Source organism: Nycticebus coucang, chromosome 3 (assembly GCF_027406575.1).
Source record: "Nycticebus coucang isolate mNycCou1 chromosome 3, mNycCou1.pri, whole genome shotgun sequence".
NCBI lineage: Eukaryota > Metazoa > Chordata > Mammalia > Primates > Lorisidae > Nycticebus > Nycticebus coucang.
Genome location: NC_069782.1, coordinates 3,089,019 through 3,110,184, shown reverse-complemented (window position 1 = coordinate 3,110,184; position 21,166 = coordinate 3,089,019). Strand labels below are relative to the sequence as shown.

General features: G+C 53.9%; 2 protein-coding genes across 4 annotated transcripts in view; one reads left to right on the top strand and one right to left on the bottom strand.

Moving 5' to 3' along the window:
- GRAMD4 (GRAM domain containing 4) overlaps positions 1 to 4,054 on the top strand; it is a 76,870-nt gene extending 72,816 nt beyond the window's left edge. For both annotated transcript variants that reach the window (XM_053585001.1, XM_053585000.1), the window contains exons 17-19: positions 12 to 96; positions 1,206 to 1,274; positions 1,620 to 4,054. In XM_053585001.1, coding sequence (XP_053440976.1) covers positions 12 to 96; positions 1,206 to 1,274; positions 1,620 to 1,724 — 259 coding nt within the window. In that variant the 3' untranslated portion in view covers positions 1,725 to 4,054. The remainder of the gene's footprint in view (positions 1 to 11; positions 97 to 1,205; positions 1,275 to 1,619) is intronic.
- Positions 4,055 to 6,403: 2,349 nt separating this feature from the next.
- The window catches only part of CERK (ceramide kinase), a 39,378-nt gene continuing 24,615 nt past the window's right edge, over positions 6,404 to 21,166 (bottom strand). For both annotated transcript variants that reach the window (XM_053584523.1, XM_053584522.1), the window contains 9 exons: positions 20,589 to 20,652; positions 17,456 to 17,601; positions 15,307 to 15,381; positions 14,240 to 14,392; positions 13,754 to 13,859; positions 13,218 to 13,294; positions 12,034 to 12,239; positions 11,092 to 11,300; positions 6,404 to 8,773 (listed from right to left, as the gene is read on the bottom strand). In XM_053584523.1, coding sequence (XP_053440498.1) covers positions 8,701 to 8,773; positions 11,092 to 11,300; positions 12,034 to 12,239; positions 13,218 to 13,294; positions 13,754 to 13,859; positions 14,240 to 14,392; positions 15,307 to 15,381; positions 17,456 to 17,601; positions 20,589 to 20,652 — 1,109 coding nt within the window. In that variant the 3' untranslated portion in view covers positions 6,404 to 8,700. The remainder of the gene's footprint in view (positions 8,774 to 11,091; positions 11,301 to 12,033; positions 12,240 to 13,217; positions 13,295 to 13,753; positions 13,860 to 14,239; positions 14,393 to 15,306; positions 15,382 to 17,455; positions 17,602 to 20,588; positions 20,653 to 21,166) is intronic.

The window sequence follows — 21,166 nt, the reverse complement described above, 5'->3', positions numbered from 1 at the left end:
TCCCCCTCTAGTTATTTGTGCTTTGAAAGCTCCAAATCCGGGTCTTCAAAGAGGAACAAGGTCATCAAGCTGGTGGACATCACTGACATCCAGAAGGTTGGTGCGGCTGCGGTCCCCTGCGTTTCCCTGTCCCCTTCAGCTTTTAGGGTCAGAAAAGCCGAGGGCCCTGAAGCTGGTGGGTTTCACAGGGACAGGGCCATGCCCCTGGTGGAGGGTGCATCCTAGGCATTGCTGCTGTCCCCACTGGGGCTCACCTACTACTACGAAAGCCCATCAGCCCCCCTCAGAGTCTCCGGGCACTGAGGCTGTGCCGCCTGCCACGGTCTGACTCTCGAGCATCAGCCCCCACATCCCTGCAGGTCAGCACCTACCATGGTCCCCCTGTGGGACCACGTGTGTAAGACGTACCCAGGCTATGTATCTTAAGGGAGATGGGGTTAGCACCCAGGAGGTTGGTTTAAGCCCTGCCTAGCCACTGTGCTCTCCACCCATTGAATCTGAGACCCTCCGAAGCTCAGGGAGCCCCCCAGCTCCTGCTACAGGCACAGGCGTTAGGTGAGAGCAGTGGTTGCATCTGGTCCAGGCATTTTCTTGGCGGTTTCCTTTGATTGTCACTGTGCAGAATCTGCAGGAGAACGTGGGCACAGGTGTGTGCGGTGTCCAGGACCTTGTTCTTGGCACACACACCCGCAGGTTCGCTGCTCCTTCCTGACTCCAAGCATCCTGGGCACTGGCAGGTCTATCTGTGCACGGTGTGGTGTCCCCTGCCCCCATGGCACCAGGTGCACCCAGCCCTGCGGCTGCTGTTGGGTCACCCCCTCCAGAAAAAGGATGCGTGACTGGCTGACCAGAGGCACAGAGTGAGGGTCAGAGTCCTCCCAGCCTGCCTTCTGGTGGGGTGGACGGTGCCAACACACGCACTTGCCCTGACACTGGGCTTAGGGACCTGTGCCTCCCCAGCCTCACTTGGGCCAGAGGCAGGTGGGCTGAGAGAGGGTGGGACAGACCATTTTCAGGCCTGGTTTCTCAGTCACAGAGTGAGAAGATTCTGTCCGGTCCTTAATGTCTGTGGCTGGGAAGTCCCAGCCCCCAGTGGTCTTGTCACCTGTGTGTCCAGGGAAGAGAATGCCCAGGCCTGTGGCAGGCTGGCTGCCACCCTGTGCTTGGGAGAGGCCCACGGTGACGGCCACCTTGTTGTCTTTCAGTACAAGGTCCTGTCTGTCCTCCCAGGCTCTGGTATGGGGATTGCTGTATCGACGCCATCAACCCAGAAAGTAAGTGTCAGGCCAGTGGCCACCACGGTCAGGTGGGCCTGAGGGTCTGGGGTTTCAGCTGGGGCAGTGGGGCCTGAGATCTTAGCCCTTGCTGAGGCCACAGGGCAGATAGGGAGTGTGAGGCTGGGCTGGACCCAGCTTGATGATTCAGGGAAGGAGAGGCTAAGCCTAGAGCCTGGGGCCCCTGCCTGCTACCTCCGTTTCTCAGGAGGCTGAGAGCCTGTTCTTCTGTACCCAGACCCCAAGAGGCTGCATATTCACCTGGGCCCTGGGTTTAGGGGTGTCTTGGTCCTGGTGTCATCCTGGCCATCACTGCGTTCACCGATGGCATTTCCCCCTTGCCAGCCGCTTGTGTTTGGTGCCATGGTACACAGAGATGAGGCCTTCGAGACCATTTTCAGCCAGTACATGAAGATCACTTCAGCAGCAGCATCTGGTGGCGACGGCTAGTATTGGCTTCTTGGGACATGCTGGAGATTTTTTTTTTTAAAATAATTTGGTAGTGGAAAACATGGACATCCTCATGATCTTTTGCAATAATTCTCCTCGACCAGTGGTTTTTATTATGTTGACCCCTGCATTTTACGGACCATGAAGGGCCAGGACCCCCTAGGACAGAGGGGGGCCCCTGATGGCGCTGACGGACACCTGTGGACACGGGAGGACGGAGGAGCCTTGGGGCCTATTGGGAGGAGGCTATGTGGCCCCCACTGTTCTCCATCTCAGCCCAGATTGAGAGACCAAATTGAAGACCCCAAGAGGCTCTCGGGACCCCACATCCCCTGCTTTCCCGAGGCTGAAGCTTTTCCACCACCAAAGCCATAGCTGAGGAGTGCTGTGGTCAGTAAGATGGCAGTCGGGAGTGATCCAGAGGCCCCTTCGCCAACCACCAAGAAACGGGCCAGTTGCTCTTCCAGTAAGACTCTCCCGCTGAGGCTGCCCTTGGCAGAAGCAGCGTCACTAAATATGCCCCGCACTCCCCTTTCATGAGACCGTGAAGGCCCCCCCACCGCCTCTTGCTCCCCCTCAGAGCTGGGCATGTTGGGTGGCACCTTCCTCTGGCCAGCACCTCAGTGTCCAGGCCTGGCCCAGCACCTGCATGGGCCGCCTGCCCATCTCGGCCTCATGCCGGCCAGGGAGATCTGCAGTTGGTGACCCAAAATGGTCCAGAGGGGTAAAGCACATCTTTTTAACACTTTGCTCTTTGGAGAGGTGCGGAGAACACCCGCAAAGGCTTTGGAGGTGCTGTGAGCTTCAGCAGCCTTCAGATGAAAACCAGCTACAGCCAGGCCTGGCTCTCAGCCTCCAGGCTGTGGCCACTTGGGTGGCCGGGGGGTGGAGGGGTGGACAGGAGGGTACCAACCCGTGCTGACCCTCACTGCAGATGCCCTTCCCCTGTACACTGTCGGGAAAGCTTGGAGGTTCCTCTGCTTTAGAAGCCCATGGGCAGAGGCCTGGGGCCAGCACTGACAGTATTGCCTGCCCTGGTGTGCAGGGCGAGCTGTTCCCCAGCAGCCCCAGCACTGCACAGGGAAGCCAGGTTCCCAGAGAACTAGGCTGTGGAGGAGGTTGGCGAGAGCCTCTCGCAGGCCAGTCTGTTCCGGGACCTCTGTGTCAGGTGTGGATTGAGGAGCAGGGCTGCCTCAGGTTCTGGATAGGCCTGCAGTTCCCGGGAGGTGCAGCCGCCTCGGTCCGCGTACCTCTGGGGCAGGTTACTCCAGTTCCCTCGGCTTGTCCTGAGTCTTTTGGGTGTTGTTGAGATTGTTTTTTGAAGAAACAGAAGATTATATTTTTTACAGAGAGCAAGCTGTTTTTCTTATTTTTGTATCATTTTTCAGATGTAATTTTTACCTTTGCTCTGATCCTCATTTGCTGGTTTGGGTGAGAGATCTGATGGCCCAAGATACCCCCTTTGTGGGGACTGCAGGGTCACACACTGGTACCAGGGGCTATGGGGGAGCCGTGTCAACCTGCCAGGTTAAGCACACTTCCCACCCCAGATGGTGGCATCCCCACAGCCCCTGGCCACATAGGTGTCAGTGCTCCAGGTCACCCACCGCATGTCATCCTTTCCTAAGTGAAGGCAGAACCCCGGCTCTGGCCTCTATACTGGACCGGCTGTCATGGGTGCACAGGAGGGGGAGACAGGAGGCACCCCACTAGACCCCCCTCTGTGCCCAGAGCAAGGCTGGGTGGGCCCTGACCTGTCCCCAGCAAAGGCTGTGGGGTGATACCTGTGGCTGATGAGCAACACCTTCTCTGGGCCCCGGCAGTGCCCAGGTGTGGGTCTTGGGGACCTTGGTGTCAGTGAGTGCCTCTTTCGGTGCACTGGGATTCTGTCCCCAAGCACAGTGAGGAGAGTTCCCTGTGGCAGGATGGGGTGGTAGTTTGAGTCCCTTTTGAGGAGAAAGGGAGATGAAAACTGACCACAAGCCGGGGTGGCCGCGGGCTGTGAGCCGCACAGCTGGAGTCCGCAGGAGCACAGCGGCAGGGAGAAGCTGTAGTTTTTATTGAAGTGTATAAATCTGGGCAGATGTTTAATTTCTATGACTAATCACTGAACTAGAATGAATGTTAAATTTTTTATGTCTGAAGCCTGAGTCTATTTTCGATCTGTAAATAATCATTACCAGTGTGACTTATTCAAAAAAAGGATTGTACTGTATGAAGAACCCATGAGAAAGAAAGCCCTGTAACATTTTTTAAAGAAAACTTTGTTTAAAGAAGTCTTGTATAAATTATAATTTTTATTTAAATAAACCTAAAATGCTTTGCGCTAAGGCTGGGGGCTGTCCGCCTTCTGGGCAGGGCCGTGCACATTGTAGGTGGCAGGAGCTGGGCTCTGCGCACCTGTCACCCCTGGGACCCTGCAGCAGCCTGTGGGAGAGATTCTGGACACCAAGACTGTGGGGCAAGGGGGCCCTCTACTGGGCCATAGGTATTGGCCAGGGCAATGATGCAGGTCCCACCTCCGCCCTGCTGGAGCGGCCTGCCTCTCTGGGGGTCTGGGCAGAGGGGTTTCTAGCAACAGCTGGCGCTTGGCTGGTCCACACACTGTCACTGGACACAGAAGGCCACAGGAGACTGCCTGTTCTGCAGCCATCGGACTTGGCACAGACCTAACAGCTCCATGCTGGGGGACAGGGCCTCAGAACACTGGACATTTATATCCTCCCTCTGTCCATCCAGCCATGGCAGGCACTGTCCTGGGTGCTGGGATACAGCAGTGGTAGCACAGAGGTCCCTGGAAACCTCAGCCCCACTCCTTGCTGAGATGGTCCCCCAGAACCCCCTCACCCAGCTTCAGGAGGCACAATGGGCTGAGGGGGGCCGCTGGGGCCGGGCAGGGGCCTGGGGGACATAGCTAGGCCCGGGAGCCACCTGCCCTCAGCCCATAGCCTCTTCACTCGGAGTACTCTGCACCGTGACAACGTGCCTGTTTTACATATATTTCATTACTCTTTAATGACAACAGAGGCCTCCATGTCATCACCATTATGATATGACTCGTAGCCATTTTCCAGGTCAGCTGGCCTCCTTGGCTGTGGTGTAGATCTGATCCACATCTTTCACAGCCATGCCCCAGGGGCATCTCCTGGCTTGACCTGGCTATAAAGACAAGGTCACAAACCCCAGCAGAGGGCACCTGTAGGACTGTAGCTTTCAATCTTGGGGGCACCAGGGCTCCGGGCAGAAGCCTCACCGGCTGCAAATCACAAGAGGGGTTGCCCAGGGTGTGGGAAGTCAGCCAGGGGGACAGGACCCCAGAGGGAAAGGAGATGATTAATTACGGTTTGTCCTTTGTTCTCTTTGTGGATCCTACCTATTTCTTTAAATACAGCAGTGAGGGGTGGTGTTTGGAGCCTGTGGTCATGGGGGAACCAGCGGTTGTGGGTCCTTCTCTTCTCCCATGTGATTCCCACAGGCAGCCAGATGGGGGACAGGGCGTGGAGCTGGCTGCTGAGGGGCAAGAGATTAAAGACTGGGAATCACCGACAGGGATGGCAAGGAAGGGACAAGGGTCCCAGGAGCCGTGCAGCCCTGCTGACATCTGCCCCCAGACCCCCGGAACCAGGAGGCCCAGGGCCCCCTAGACATCCCGCTCACCAGAGGGCAGTGGGGCAGCGCCGGAGGGAGAGGCACTGAGGGCTCCCTAGGCCAGGAGGGGACAAGCCCTTCTGATGAATTCACATCACAGCCTGGGGCAGCAGAATGTGGGTGGCTGTAAGGGATACACTCAACTATCGTGTCTGTAGCAACAATGATTACGAAAAAGTGTCCAAATTTATAGGTAGATTACATAGGAGTGCGAAAGTTGCTGGAAGCAAAATGAAGTTATTTACATAAAATTCTAACAAATCTAACGGATTGGAGTGGGGGTGTGAAGCAGCCCTCACGCACCAGGCCTGTCCCCAATCGGGCCTGCACACAGACCAGCCAGTAACAGGGCTTCTCCCGGAACTTCCCCAGGAGCAGAGTGTCCCGACAAAGTGAGCAGGCAAGAACACTCACCTGCTCCACCACCGAACAAGGCCGGGCCCCAACGTGCGCCTGCGACCCTCGAACTCTGTCTCAACGCAGTGCCTGTGGACTTCCCCTTTGCCCTGACCCGGGATATGCCTGGGACCCAGCATAGCACACACATCCCGACTGCAGTCCCCTTCCACTCCCAAACAAGCTGTCTTTGGAGAGCCTGTTTCTGTCCTTGTTTTAGGTTGAGGAGGTGAAGTTTCCAGGCATAGCCTCACACATGAAAAACAATTACATTTCTATGCAAAACATTTTTTTTAAAGCTTCAAAATGTGAAGTTTTCAAGCATAAATCTAAACAAAGTTAAAGGACTTTATGGAAGGTTCTGAAATTGTTGATATTCCTGAGGATCTTTATAAATGGAAATAATGCCATGTTCATGGGCTGGAAGGCTCATTTTCGTGATGCAAATGTCTTCCTAAAATGTGGGGTTTAAGAAGCAAGTCACAGACAAAAGCACTCAGCATGTTCCCTGCAGACAAAGCGCAAACCCTACAGAGCTACATGCTGCAGTGAGCACAGCCGCGGACAGCGTTCTCATGAAAAATGCTCTGCTTTGAGAATAACAGGAATTTGTAAAGGAAAGAAAAAAAGCCAAATCTGCCCGAGTAACTTTATTTTTGTCTTCTCAAACAGATCAGATAATGCCATTCTCTAATCTTGGAACCAGCAAGATTAGAATGAAAATCAAAAATCACTCTTCCCCTCAGGCTCATGGTCGTGCAGGTCATGTCCCCCACCTAAGGCAGGCGCCCACGCTCCTAGATTGGAATTACCAAGAATCAGCACCTGTTCTGCACCAACGAGCCACAGAGGAAGCTGAAACCTGGATCGACCCTTGTGAGCATCCTCTGTTCTCACTATCATTTCTGATTTTTTTCCCTTAAACCCCAATGTACAAGCATTGTGGTTGCTGCATCTGGAAGGCTTCATGGATGTCAGTCAGGGCCTCCTGCGCAGGACAGTCTCAGCGGCCATTCCCATCGTGTGCGCAGGTATCAGGGGGCTTTCGGGGTGTTGGACACTCATGGAACCCCAACAAAAGTCCCAAGATTGGCAAGTCTGAATGCCCATGTGCGGTTGGTGACCACCACGGCAGCTGGCCACGTGCAATAGCTGCGTCTCCCATGGAACACAAAACACGTGCCCTTTGCCTGTGCTCATCTCCCCAAACTGGCCGTGGAGCAGTGGGTTTCACGGAGAGCCACTGTGTGGGAAACCTTTTTCAGGAACAATGAAGACTTTGGAGAGTCATTTGGGAAAACCTTGTGCTAAATCTTCAGCTCAGCTCCAGAGAGCCAAGGGAACTCCACAGCCTCCTCAGCCTCCTCAGCCTGCCTAAAGCCTCAAACCACCCTCTTGGTACCGCACGGGCGACCAAGGCACCACCCACTGGGCACTTGCAGGGCCAGCCCCTCTCAAAGCTGCTGGCCCGATCACCTGGTTTTCTTCCCAACCAGGACCCAACAGAGGTAGAAGCAGCCCGGGTCCATTCACTCTTTTTACTCAAATCTTTCATTCAACATCAGCACAACTGTCTTGGATAACATGGTCCACTGAAACAAACAAGAGGCTGTGAAAGCTGCCCTTAGCTGACCTGTATGGGGCTGATGAAATGAGGAGTTGCGTCTGTACTTCAAAATATAAATCACTACAAAGGGAATTCCGGAAATCCGAGCTAACTGTTGAACATGAGACTGGCCAAGGGAGCCCGAGTGATGCCCGCCCTGAGAGCGGTGTCTGCACCCACGCTCTGCAGCGGCCAGGCCTGCCCTCTCCTCACACAGCCAAGCACGAGCGGCATGCCCCTGTACCTTGTCACACCCACAAGTGTGATTACAGCACTGAGGACTCTCAGCCACGGCTGCCCACGTGGGACAGCAGAAAATGAAAGGCGAGTCGGGGAGGACACTACTGACACTACTCTGGCTTAAAAGGACAAAACGTTCAATCAATAAATAGAGCTCAAGATGAAGACGAGAACAGAGCTGGACTGTGTGTCCAGGCTCAGGGCCTGCACTGAGGTGATCCTAGTGGCACCTGGGGACGGCCCTGTCCTGCTGAGTGCAGCTTCCCATGTCCCCCCACAGGGCCCCCTACATGGTGCACTTTGTGTAGACACAAAGCAGCCCCGTTTTACATTTTAAAACAGTAACAAATCTTGCCAGTGCGTCACCCACTGCCCTGACATGCCCACAGAGCGAGAGGTCCTTGCCCCTGCTGGGGGGTCTCAGAGATACAACTGTGACGGGGCTGGGTTGGGGGGAGACCTGGAGGTTGGAGGTCACGTCTCATGGTGCCTGGCGCCCTTCACAGGGGATGTACCCCTTCACAGAATCACTCACAGCAGGACTGCGCTGCACTGCCGTTGCACAGCACAGCAAGGATCAGGCTGCTCTGTCCTAACCACACACTAAGGTGAAGGCAAAACTAAGGGAGAGAGAGCCCACAGTGTTCCGAAACTTGGCCACACACAACGAACTACAGAGTGAATCTGCATAGTGGGTTCCCTCATGCCCAGATGGTGTGCCCTTTGTGGAAAGCACTCATATCATAATGTCCCTAAAGTTATTGCAGTAGAGCACTAACAGGCCATTTTAAGAACTACACGGTTGATACTGCTAGTATCTAAGAAGCCAGTGCCCCTGGTCAACAGGAAGGCCTTGCTGAGAGTAAGTTGGGTGAACCGCAGCCCACAGATGCACACAGAACTTAAAATGCCAGATATGTACACAGAATTGTTGACAAAAAAGTATTTTTTCTAAAATCAAGATTCAACTATCAAAAATAAATTTCTAAATTTAAATGTATATATCAACATAATTGGTCTGTAGTAAATTTCTTAAATAATTTTCACACTTCCCAAGCGCAAGATGGACGATGGGTAGACGGCCTCTCAGCTGCGTGATTCTTGCTTGGCGTTGTCCTCGATTCCTCGTGCAAAGAGGCGAACCAGCTGACAGTGGACCCTGTGGAAGGAGACAGCCACAGGTAAGCTCTGTGTCCTACTCACAGCTGGCCTCGAGCCCCAGGGCTGGACAAGGGCTGAGGTGAGGCAGGCACCACTGCAGAGACTGACGGCCAAGCGGGAGACCCAGGGTGTCAGCAGACCCGGTCTGATCCCAACAGCCCACCTGGTGGCACACAGCCACTCCAGCCAGCCAGCTCAGTTTGCCCAGCAGCATGGAGCTCACAGGACCCTGCGAGCAGCTGAGGTGGCCCTGTGTGTGAGAGAAGTGTTCAGTGGGGAAAGACGAGTGGTCAGATGCCAGCAAGAGCCCGGGGGTTCGAGGAGCAGGTCGGAGGTCCCGGGGGCTCTGCCCATGCTTGGCAGTCAGAGCGGGTTCTGGGGTTGGTGCCATCTTCCTACACCTGACGGCCCAGTTTACTCCATTTATTAACAAAGTTCAGAAATTGGAGACCCATGATCAGGTCACATGCTGGTCCAGGCCCATAATATACACAGGATGTGCTTTTCCTGCTTTTCAAAGTATTCTATTTATTTAATAAATACATATGCATTAAAAATAATCCCCTTTCAAGAACTTGTAAAATGAGTCAGCAGATGCCATGTCCCCACACATACAGCAGACGGGCCTGGGAGGGTTCCTGGGGGCCTTTACATCTGCCTGTCACTGCCACTCCTACCAAAAGAGAAGGGACCTGGGCGGGGAGGCTGCCAAGCCCTCCCCTGGTCAGTGTGGCCGGTGCTCATGGGAGAAGCTCTAGAGCTGCCTCTGGGACCTGCTGCTGGTGGGTGGGTCAGGTCAGGAGGGAGCTGGAGTCGGGACTGCGCATCATCTGCAGAGCTCCCATTGAACCACCATCCAGCGCAGCACAGCTGGGCATGGGCTGCGGACGGCCCATTGGCGGCTGTCACCCAGTCCACACTCTGCAAAGAGTGTCCGCTTTGGTTTCCTTAAAGCAAACCAAGAGCTCAACGATGTTTGCAAACAATACAGAATCCCTCAGAATTGCACAGCTCTCCCCAGGCTCACCAGTCTCATGTAACTTGCACACCCACACCAAACTCCACAGCCTTGTAAAAAACAACTTGGGCCGGGCGCGGTGCCTCACCCCTGCAATTCTAGCACTCTGGGAGGCTGAGGCAGGAAGATGCCTTGAGCTCAGGAGTTCGAGACCAGCCCGAGCAAAAGCAAGACCCCATCTCTACTAAAAATAGACAAACTAACTAGCTGGGCGTTGTGACTGGCATCTGTAGTCCCAGCTACTCAGGAGGCTGAGGCAGGAAGATGGCTTAAGCGTAAGAGTTTAAGGTTGTTGTGAGCTATGACACCATGGCACTCTAGCCTGGGTGTCACAGTGAGACTCCGTCTCAAAGAAAAAAAAAATTGGTTCCAAATGTTGTGATAAAAACTGTACCACTATTGTTAACTTTCCAGGGGAAAGAAGTTTCTTTGTGTTCATGTCCCATTCTGTCATATAACATCTAATCAAATTATAGATTCCAATCCCAAATACAGCAGGCCCAACCGGGTGTGAGAGGAACCACTTCCCACATTGGACCTGGCTGGCACCTGCCTCCAGGGAGCCCGTGAACCTGGGTTTTGTGCACTCAGAGGTCCGTCAGTGGTGATTTGTCCCCAGGGGTGATTCTTGGTGTCAACCCAGTGATTTTGAACAGCTCCACTTGGGAGGAGGAAGCTGCACAGGCCGGGCCCTCTGGGGTCTGCAGGACAACCAGACCAGCCTCTAGGTCCCACCTCCTCCCACATGTGTCTGTGCTTGGCCACCCCTGACACCAGGCCCTCAGGCTGCGTGGCCTCCACACACAGCTTCCTCCTGTGGCTCCTCCAGTCCATCTCCCTACCACCCTCAGGGGCTCCCCAGCTCCCGCCTGCTGCCCTCCCTGTGCTGGGCACCACACTGGGTGGTGAACATGCCCCCTGGAGGCCAAAGGCCTCCCAGTGGATTCAGTGGGCCATGGACTCAGGCAGTGCCTGTAAAGGTGGCTTCATCTGTTTGTCATTTGAGAGAGAATGCTAGGGCAGAGCCCCGCACCAGCCTGGGATGTGGGGTGTGGAAAAGAAGAAGAGAGTGGAGGGGCTTCAACATCTGTGGAAATTTCTGCATAACAAAACACACATGCCTGCACCCAGCATCCCCCAACACCCAGACGGTGGCCTCTCCCTCGATACGTGACACAGGGGCCGGCACCCAGCATCCCCCAACACCCAGACAGTGGCCGCTCCCTTGACACCCGACACGGGAACCACAAAGTGCCTAAGGCGCCCTGGGAACATGGCATCCGGCCTGAGGCACACACCTGACCTCGATGGCAGTGTTCTGCAGGACCTCCCCATCACAGTTCCACGAGCTGCTGGACACTGGGCAGCAGCAGGAGGAGTGTTCGCCGCACAGCTGCCCAAAACGCTTCTTCCCCCGCTCCTTGAGGTCACTGTCCTTGTCTTCCATGTGCTTTGATGAAAACTGGAATTTCTTGACACGATAAACTTCCACAAAAGTGAAGTCAAACTACCAAGAGACCGTGAAAGGGAAAGTGAGCTCAGCCCATCAGGCAGGCGGTGCACCACCCAGCCGCGCCCTTCCCAGCCGGGCAGCCGCCAGCCAGGGCCCCAGCGTAGTGATGACGGGAAACGAGGCACCAAGTAAGATAACTTCTGATACGTTTGAAATCACAGCTCATCCGTGACAATGAACACGTTTTGGAGAATTCTGCTAGTTCCTTACCAGTAATTGGTAAAATCTCCTACGTTCTTTTTAACATGCCCTGTTTAAGAGGCTAAATATTAAATACGATTTCAGTAAAAAACCAAATTTTACTAAAATTAGAGACTCCGGCCAAAGTCTCAGTTCTCCTAAAATCATACTCAGGTCTGTCCTATATGAAGCACAGAAAGGTTTGGTGGGAGGGTCTGAACAGGTCCCTTTCTGGAAGTCTAAATATTTTATTTTAATTGACCTGTAAGGGCAACAAAAATCCTTACCATGTCACTTTGTTTTTAAGGAGGAAGAGAAATGACAGGACGCCATGCATAGGCGTTCAGGGCTCTTAGTCTCTATGCCCAAAGATTTACATAAGTGAATTTTACAAGGAGTAATTTGTACCTAGGACTTTAAAATCAGTAAAATGCAAACCAAAAATACATCCTTCCTGCAGATTAACTATTCCTGTAACATATAAACTGGGATTCACCTGAAAAGAAATTACTCACGCGGATCGTGTGCAGAAAGCCATTCCACGCACCTGGTCATACTGGTTGGTGTGCCTCAAGAGGAATCTCAGGAAGTTGAACCTGGAGCATTTCCGGATGAGGATGAGGTCACAAGACCCATCTCCCAAGTGGGCAGCTGGGGAGAGGCCCCGGGGGCACCGGCGACAAGCACAGGACATGTTTGTGGCATTGATGGCCAGAAACTTCCCACTGACGACTTGCCATTCTTCCATGTCCTCTGTGGCAGAGAGCAGGGCCAGCGTTACGGGGGTGAGCAGGGCCAGGCCAGGCGTCCTGCAGGGAGCCGGGGCAGGGGGCTCTACACTGCCTCTGGTCTGGTCACGCCTGCCTTTCACTGTGGCCATACATTTAACACAAATTCTTTATTCAACTGATTCTTTATCATTAAACCAAAAATACCTGCCGCACAACTGTCTACTCATCCCAGGAGGCTGCACCGTGAGTGCTGGACACAAAGGGTTACTTCCCCCAAGGCAGAACTGTTTTCACTGCTCCCTATTGGGGGACTTTTAGACAACTATTTAGAACAGGGACCAGTGGAGCGTGGCCATGGGCTCAGTCCAGTCTAGGACCAGTGGAGCGTGGCCGCGGGCTCAGTCCAGTCCAGGACCAGTGGAGCGTGGCTGTAGGCTCACTCCAGCTACTTGCTGGGCAGGGACTCTGAGCAAGGAATGGTTTCCCCACTTTTAAATAGTTGGAAAAAATCAGAAGAATGATAATATTTTGTGATATGTGAAAATTATATGAAACTCAAATTTCAGTGTCTGCAAATAACGCAGTATTGGCGAGAGCCATGCCCACTCACTGACATACTGCGCACTGCCTACGGCTGCCATGGCCACTGCGCAGACTTTAGCGGTAGGGACAGAGATTGCGTGGTGGACGGAGCCTGAGCCACCCACCACCCAGGCCCCAGCAGGGCATTTGCTGACCCCACAGTCTAAAGCGTCCAGGAAGAGGTCCTGGGCCTGGCATCACAACAGCAGTTCAGAGGAGGACAGCAGGGGGCCTTTTTACAAAACCTGCTGTTCGCCAAATCTGTAAGTGGCAATAATTCAGTGCTGCCTAGAGCTAAAGAGAAAAGGATGTGCCCGTCAGCACAGGGGAAGCCGAGCAAGGAGGAGGCAGCGTGCTGGGAGAGGACAGGGACACAGATCCCAGCCCACGGTCACGGCGCAGACCGTGGCAGAGTTACCCGCGCTCTCTAAGCCGTACAATGCCTTTTTCTGCTCTTCCTCCAGCTGCTGCTTGCTCTGCCGGCAAACAAAGCACCTGAAAGACAGGGATGTTGCCACCGTTCTCCACACGCAGATCTGACACTCCAGCATAGGTGCTTCCAACACGGAGAAGTGATTAAGATCTCTTCGTCCTGTGCTTCTCTTTTCAAACCTGTCCACGTCAGAAGCGGACAGCGTGTGGAGCCAGCCCTCACCCCAACGGCTGCTGTGGGGCCTGCCCCTCAATCCTCATCAAGTCCTTGTGTGTGGCACAGGACACGCTACCCGTGCGTGCCACAGGGACGCACACAGTGAGACAGCTCCCTCTGGGGCACGTGTGAATAGTGAGCCGCACACATGGACCTACCATAGCGTGTCACTGGTCACACTAAATCCAGCATCTTCCATCTGCATGTGGAAAACACCTCTGTGTTCACCTCCCAGGGAGCACAGCCCCAAACAGGCCGCCTTTATTCCCGTCATTTGCAATGGAAACACGTGGAAATGCACTCACCCTGCCCGGCAGGGCTTCCCGTCCCTCGGAGACCCCACTGTGTGTTGTGCAGGGAGGAAGGACACTGTCCCTTCATAGTAGTGATGGGAGAGAAAGGTCTTTAAACCTGGGAATAGAGTGTGGCAAAGAACACTCACAGGTCACTGCTTGGTCACGATACCAGGATGATCATCAGTGAGAGTGTCTCTGGCCGCAGCGTCCTGGGAGGCAAGGCCACACCCTCTGCTAGAGGGCTGCTGGGGGGCTCTGCCCCCACCCCTGGACAACAGGACATCTGGCTGCAGTGCCTGCCCTCCTGAGACCCAGTGGCCACAGGAGCAGTCAGGGGTTGGCCCTCTGGGTAGCTGCCGCCTTCATGGTGGGCACCCCCCTTCACAGGTGGCACTGCGAACCCTGCACAGCCTGCTGTGGCTGCAGCGAGGGGGTCTGGGCTGGAGCCCACCGGGTGCTCTGTGGTGTGCCCTGCCTGCACTCCCTCCGAGTCACCTGAGAAGTCGTATCTGATGAGCCCCATCCAGCGCTTCTTCTCACTGTCCCTGATGATGTCCCCGTAGAAGCCGTAGCCCAGCAGGGACACGGAGTAGCGCAGCAGCGAGCCGTGGTGGTGCACCGAGGACACGTCCATGGGCAGGGAGTCTCCTGGGGGAGAAGCCACAGTGAGGACAGAGGGGCCGCTCAGATAGCAGGACGAAAACGGGACGCACCCAACACCATGCCCCTTGCTCTTGGGGCGCTGGGACCCAAGTTTTTGATTCAAATGACAAAATTTGACTCAAATTTTTAAAAACAGCCTTGGGAAGCTATTCTGTAAGGACAGAACAAGACGTATCCACAGGGCTTATGAAATGTCATTAAGGAAGGGAAGGTGGATTTGAGGCTGAGGCAGGTAACCGTGCTTTAAATGCAAAACCATTAGCAGCTCTTTCTAAACATACGATCTCTGTGACTCCAGGTGAGACACAGTAAAGGGCAACTGGGCGGTGGGGGTGGGGTGGGGCGTGGTCAGCATTTGCCGGGCAGGTGCTGGACAAGCCCTGAGCCCCACTGCACCCTCTGACCCAGGCCGGGAGCATGGAGCATGTTGACTACGCCACCCACCCACCCCCAGGCTTAGGCCAGACCCCAGGTGGCCACGGCAGGGGGCACGGAGCTTCCTGCCCTCAGGCACAGTGAGGGCATAAACACGAGATGGGAGTATCACAGAAGCGATGGGTTCTCTGCAGAAAGTAACTCAGGACCAAGGACGGAGCATGTCCTCAGGGCCACAGCCTAGGGAGTCTGTCCTGAGGCCAGAGGGGTATGCAGAGCCCCAAGACAGAGCACATGTGTGTTCCTAGACAGAAGGGCAGCCGGCCCGAGCTTGGACCACAGTGAGAGACCCAGCCAATCACCCTGGGGCTCTGGACAGGGGGGTGGTGTGACCGACTTATGTATTTAAAAGGCCCCTCTGATGAAGGAGGTGAGCGAGGGGGCCGCCTGGGTGCCGCTGTGATGCTCAGGGGCTGGCTGCCATCCCTGCAGCGAGCTGCTCGCCCGCCTGGGGAGGGACGCACCAATCACGATGTGTAGGGCAGACGTCTCGGCGTCGCTGGCACCCACCGTGGAGTAGCACACACAGTCTGTGGACCCTGGAGGGGGAAAAGGGCCTGCACATCACAGCAACTCAGAACCGCAGCAAGCACCCCGCTGAGCCAGTGCCCCAGAGTAAACGAGGAATGATCTTGAAAATAGTAAGATGATTCATCAAAACGCTCTCCAGACTGATCCTGCGATAATCTCAAACAACCCCTTCCTGAGCACCCGGGGCCGCTCCTGCAGTCCCTGTGAGAAAGCTCTGCCCCAACATGCCTTTGCCACGAGACAGCCAGCGGCACCTGGTGGCCCAGAGCTTGCAGGGCACCCCGGCAGGGAAGTCATGCAGAGCAAGGTCAATGGTGAAAGTCACGGGAAAAGCACCACCCCAGAAGCTTTCAGCCCAAGACTAAAGGTTCAGCAGGTTAAAACTGCATGTTCCCACGTGCCCTGTGGGCAGGCTGCACACGTGTCTGATGAGCCAGAGCTGTGGAGCTCCATGCAGGCTGGCCTGAGCTCTGGAGCTTGTCTCAGAGTTTAACAGCTTAGCATTTCAGGGATCAGGGCTGCCACCAGCAAATGATGATGAAAGGCAGGTTTCTCATAAACAAGGTCAGAACCACAGAATGTAGATTGGAATAAGGGAAAATAAACCCACAAAGCCCAGAACACACCACGTGCAAAGTTACAGACAGAAACCGAACATGGAGAAAGAGTTGTGAAGTGTAAACAACTGGGGGGGAGTAACATACAAACAATATCACAGACAGTAAGATGGCCCCTAGAAAACGGACAGAGCGCGGACAGGAAGCTGACAAGGCACAGATGCATGGGGCAGGCGGACCTGGCACAGGCCGCACAGTCTCATGACGATGAGAGGAAAACAGACAGTAAGACAGCACACTGCCTGTCAGACCGCACGGAGCCAACAGACACCCCCCAGGCCCTCGGTGGTCTAGGTCCATGTGGCTGTCATGGGGGAGTTAAGTGGGCCCAGCGACTTAACTCTGAAAGCCACACGAGCGAGCAGGTGCCAGAGCTTTCAGTGCATGCGGAGGGAGCCCAGGAGTCCTGGGGGGCAGCAGCGAGGGTGCCTGGGCCAAGATGGCAGGAAACACATGCAGGGTGCATGCGGCCATCAACTCTGGGTGTCTGGGTCATTCTAAGAATCAGAACTGCACTCAAATCAGTGCCAGCCAGCAAAACAAGTGGTGACCTCTGCACCTCCAGGGGGTGGGACCCCGGAGCGTAGGGTACAGGGACGTAGAACCAGTGGGCCCATCCTTGGACAGCTGTGCTCAGTCAACTGGCCAGCAGCCATCGGGAGGGCCTCCCTATGCCCGGGCGAGGCTCGCCCCTAGGGACACACAGCTGTGGGCAGACACCAGACAGGGCCCAGACGCCCCTCCCAGACAGCTCTTCTGCCTGCGGCCAGCAGCCCTCTGATTGACCCTCCTGCCTGCTCTAGCAGCCTGGTGTGACCTGGGAGGTCGGCCTGAGAAGGAAGGGAAGAAGCCTGGGGGTGGGGGGGGCTCTGCTGAGACCCACAGACATGTTCCCAATCTTTCCAAGGCGTGTTGTCATGAGGGGTGCTGGTGCTTTCTCTCTAGTGACCCAGCTAAAGCATAGTTTCTTCCCTCGGAAGCTCCCAGCACACAAGGCTGGCGCTCCACGAGCTGATCGAGCCCACAGTTCTGTTACGACTCTAGAGGACATGAAGTTCCGCTCTATGAATAACTGTTTCATCAACACTGTCCCCAAAAGCTAAAGGGAAGGGGAAGGACAGATCATTGTCCTTCAACACGCAACTAAACCAGGACCCTCGCCAGCTTCCTGCACCTTCCATGAAGCAGCCTCAGCACAGCAGGACAAGTTGTCCTGCGATGAGGGCTCATTTCGTTGGTCATGGACTATCCCTGACAGAGCATGCCATAGTTTGTAAACTGTGACAAAACGACAACCTAAATAAACGAACCTGAAGGAAAAATCAAGAATGGCATTTCCCCCAGAGCGGCCCTAGTGATACAGTCTGTGCCATTAAAGAGAGGCCATCATATCACAGACTGCACGCGGTGGCTGCAGGCAGCGCTACTCCGGGGAGAGAGCAGGGAGAGCCCACGGGCTCCGTACCCGCAGGGATGATGCCGATGCGGAGGCTGCTGGGCACCAGCACGGCCCGCGGATGGTTCTGGTCCACGCCAGCGCTCCTCTGCGTCCTCCCCACCAGGCCGTGCAGCACCTCGCTGAACATGCCGTCTCCGCCGACACAGACGATGCTATGGGAGGGACAGGGTGTCGTTAGGGTGCCCTCAGATGCTCTGCTCCCAACACAGCAGCCCTGAGCCTCCAGCTTCAGACAGGACAAATGCAGCCCTGGGAAGGTGTCTGGGAACTTTTGCCCTCACTGAAAAGGTTGTGGCTCTGTGCCAGCCTACCCCAACTGCCACACAAACAATGTGATTTATGGCAAACACCGACTTTCCTTCTGGGCATCTGGAATTTGGGGGACTCCAAGGCTGAGAACCCTACACGATAGGCCCTCACCGAAAGCCTAAACTCTGGGCCTCAGAACTGGCGTCTACAGGGCAGAAGCACCAGACCCATGCGGCGGCCTGTGCTATGGGAGAGATGGTGCACTCAGGGGGCCCCACCTGGGGACAGCGCACACAGGGGGCCTGTGCATGGCATCCTGCTCCCAGACTCTGCTGGCTGTGTCCTGGTCATAAATCTCTGCCAGGTGGGTCATCCTGGGGACCCAGAAAACAGGAACCGAGGGGACCAAATACATGCTGGAGGAAATGGGTTCATTTTTGTTTGTTTGTTTTTTTGAGACAGAGTCTCACTTTGTCACCCTCAGTAGAGTGCCGTGGCGTCATAGCTCACAGGAACCTCAAGCTCTTAGGCTCAAGCGATTGTTCTGCCTCATTTTCCCAAGTAGCTAAGACTGCAGGTGGCTGCCACAACACCCAGCTATTGTTTGAGATGGGGTCTTGCTCTCAAACTTCCCAGCTCAAGGGGTCCACCCGCCTCGGCCTCCCACAGTGCTGAGTTTATAGGCATGAGCCACCACGCCCAACCTAGGAAACAGGTTCATGAGAAAAGGTAAGGAGAGGAAATGGAGAAAAGGGCTGTGGCAAGAGAAAGGTGGCAGTGGGGATGACCCTCTGCATGGAGAGGTTGTGCACACATGGGACAGACATGTCACTACATCACAGAGGGGAGCCAAGGACACACTGTGAGTTCTGGAGACCTGACAGCCCCATCACCAGGGAGGTGGCAAGCTCAGCACAGAGGGGCTGGAAGGATGGCAGGCAAAAGGGCCGGGTTTGGGGGCTGCAGCACCAGGGGGCACCTTCCGGTTTCAGTGGGCAGCCAGCGTGCCTGGGTGTTCTCCAGTGTGTCCAGCTACATAGGCACAGAAATCCCCAGTGTCTGGGCCTCTGCCCACAAACCATCTCATAGGGCTCATGCTTTAAACCCACCTCCCATGTGCAGCCCCCAGGCTGCCTCAGCTCCATAACCCACATGCAGAGGGTACCAGGGTCACCTCCCCCAGCTGGGCTGTGGTTTCAAGGACAGGGGCCATGGCTCAGGATGGGCAATACAACACCTGGCAGCCCGAGGTGGGCACTCAGTCGACTCTCAGGAGTTACTCAGATAAATAACCAAGTCACAGAGATTATGGGCCCTCACTGGCCAGGCCTCCTGGCCTCCCATGGGGTGCCTGGCCATGTGGGCATGTGGCTGGGGCAAAGAGTGTGCTAGAGAGGCGACTGGCCTGGCTGAGTGGAAAGTGAGAACTATATTCTCTTCCTGACCAGGCTGCTGTTGGGGTGGAATCTGGGTGAGGGGTATGGAAGGGCACCACCAGCCAGCAGGGTGCCGGACCCTCCCTCACTCAGGACAGAGGAGGACGGACCCTCCCTGTCAGTCTAGCGCAGCAGCGGCCAGTCCCACCTGCCTTTCTAACCTCAGCTCAGGGATGGGCCTGGCAGACAGTCAGCGGTGTTTGCGGCATGAATGAAGATTTCAAGAAATATTCACACTGCAGTTCATAGCACATGCTCACAGGACTCCAGGTAGGACAGAAGAGGAAAAAAAGCTCTTAACTACAGGGGACAGTCAGGCTCGAGAGGGAGAATGAATTTCTAATCTGAGTACGTGGATTTGAAAACGAACAACATGGGAACAGCAAAATTAAAATACCGTTTCAAAATTAGGAAAAACATTCTGACAATAAACATGAATTGCCTATTATTTGTTGTACAAAAGAACAAATGAATAAAAATTATGGCAAACAGGGGTGGCACCTGTGGCTCAAAGGAGTAGGGTGCCGGCCCCATATACCGGAGGTGGCAGGTTCAAACCCGGCGCCGACCAAAGACTGCGGGGGGTGGGGTGGGGGGAAATATATATATATATATATATATATGGCCAACAGAAGAAAATGGTCCAAAAACATAAAAATTAATTCAAAGAAGAAAACCTGTTGGTCAATAAATATATTTCCTAAAAGATTGAAGATTTTCACACATCAAATTATCAGAGAATTTTCATAGTGGCAATCCCAAACACACTGACAACTATAGTGGATAATACACTACAAGAAATAATGTAAATTAATGGAATCTTTTTAGAAAGCGAGATGACCGCACATGGCAGAAATGTCAGAATGCTAATCACTTACGACCAATTTCATTTCTAAGGGATTACCTTGAGAAAATACGGATGTATGCAGAGAGATTCAGACACAAAATGCCGTGTTATTATAAGGAGAAACTGGAAAGAACCTCACCATCTACTGGTGAGAGACTAGTTAAATAAATGATGGTATATTCACGTAATAAAACATGGTGCCACTATTAAAAATAATATTTTGCTGGAACCTTTAATGACACAGGAAATGACTCACAATGCAACAGAAGAGCAAACCCCAAACTGTGAGAAGGCACAACCTCAGCTTCACCTGCTGAAGTCCTGGCTGATTTCTGTCCATGCAGAGCTACACAAACAGGGACCAGGCCTGCCCAGCCAGGGGCCTGCCCAGCAGGGTGGATGAGGAACTCAGCAGAGCAACAAACATGTGGGACTCAGGACTTATCTGCCTGTTCCTGACTTTCTACAAGAAGGGTGTTTACTTTTATAATTAGGGAGAAAATTTAAGGAAAAAGAGCTAAAAAAAAAAACAACAAAAAACAGAGAGAGGGGTACAGCTTGATTAGAATGGACTCTTTACTAATCAAGATTAAGCCAGCGCACTCACCCGTCGTATTTATCTATATTGATCTCATATAAGGTCTCCTTGGCTTGATTAGCGTGTTCAGTAACTGTTGGAAAAAAAAAATTACATCATAGTTTATATTCACATCTGTAGATGTTTACTTAAATAAAGGCAAATAAACCATTCTTTTTTTTTTTTTTTGAGACAGAGCCTCAAGCTGTCGCCCTGGGTAGAGTAGCTGGGACTACAGGCACCCGCCACAATGCCTGGCTATTTTTTGGGTTGCAGCCATCATCGTTGTTTGGGGGGCCCGGGCTGGATTCAAACCCACCAGCTCAGGTGTATGTGGCTGATGCCTTAGCCACTTAAGCCACAGGTGCCGAGCCATAAACCATTCTTTTTACATGACATCCTATAAAACCTGTAAGTGGATTTCATACAGACCCCTTCGGATCTTTCCAGCATGGTACCTATGGAGAGAGAATGTGGCCGTCTCTCACAGTCCACCCAGGGAGATACGGCACTCTTGGCATTTAATTGCCAAATAAGAATTCCTTTGAAAACAGTTGTATCTTCTTTCTATCTTACACTTTTCCTTACTGTATAAGTTACTTTCAAAA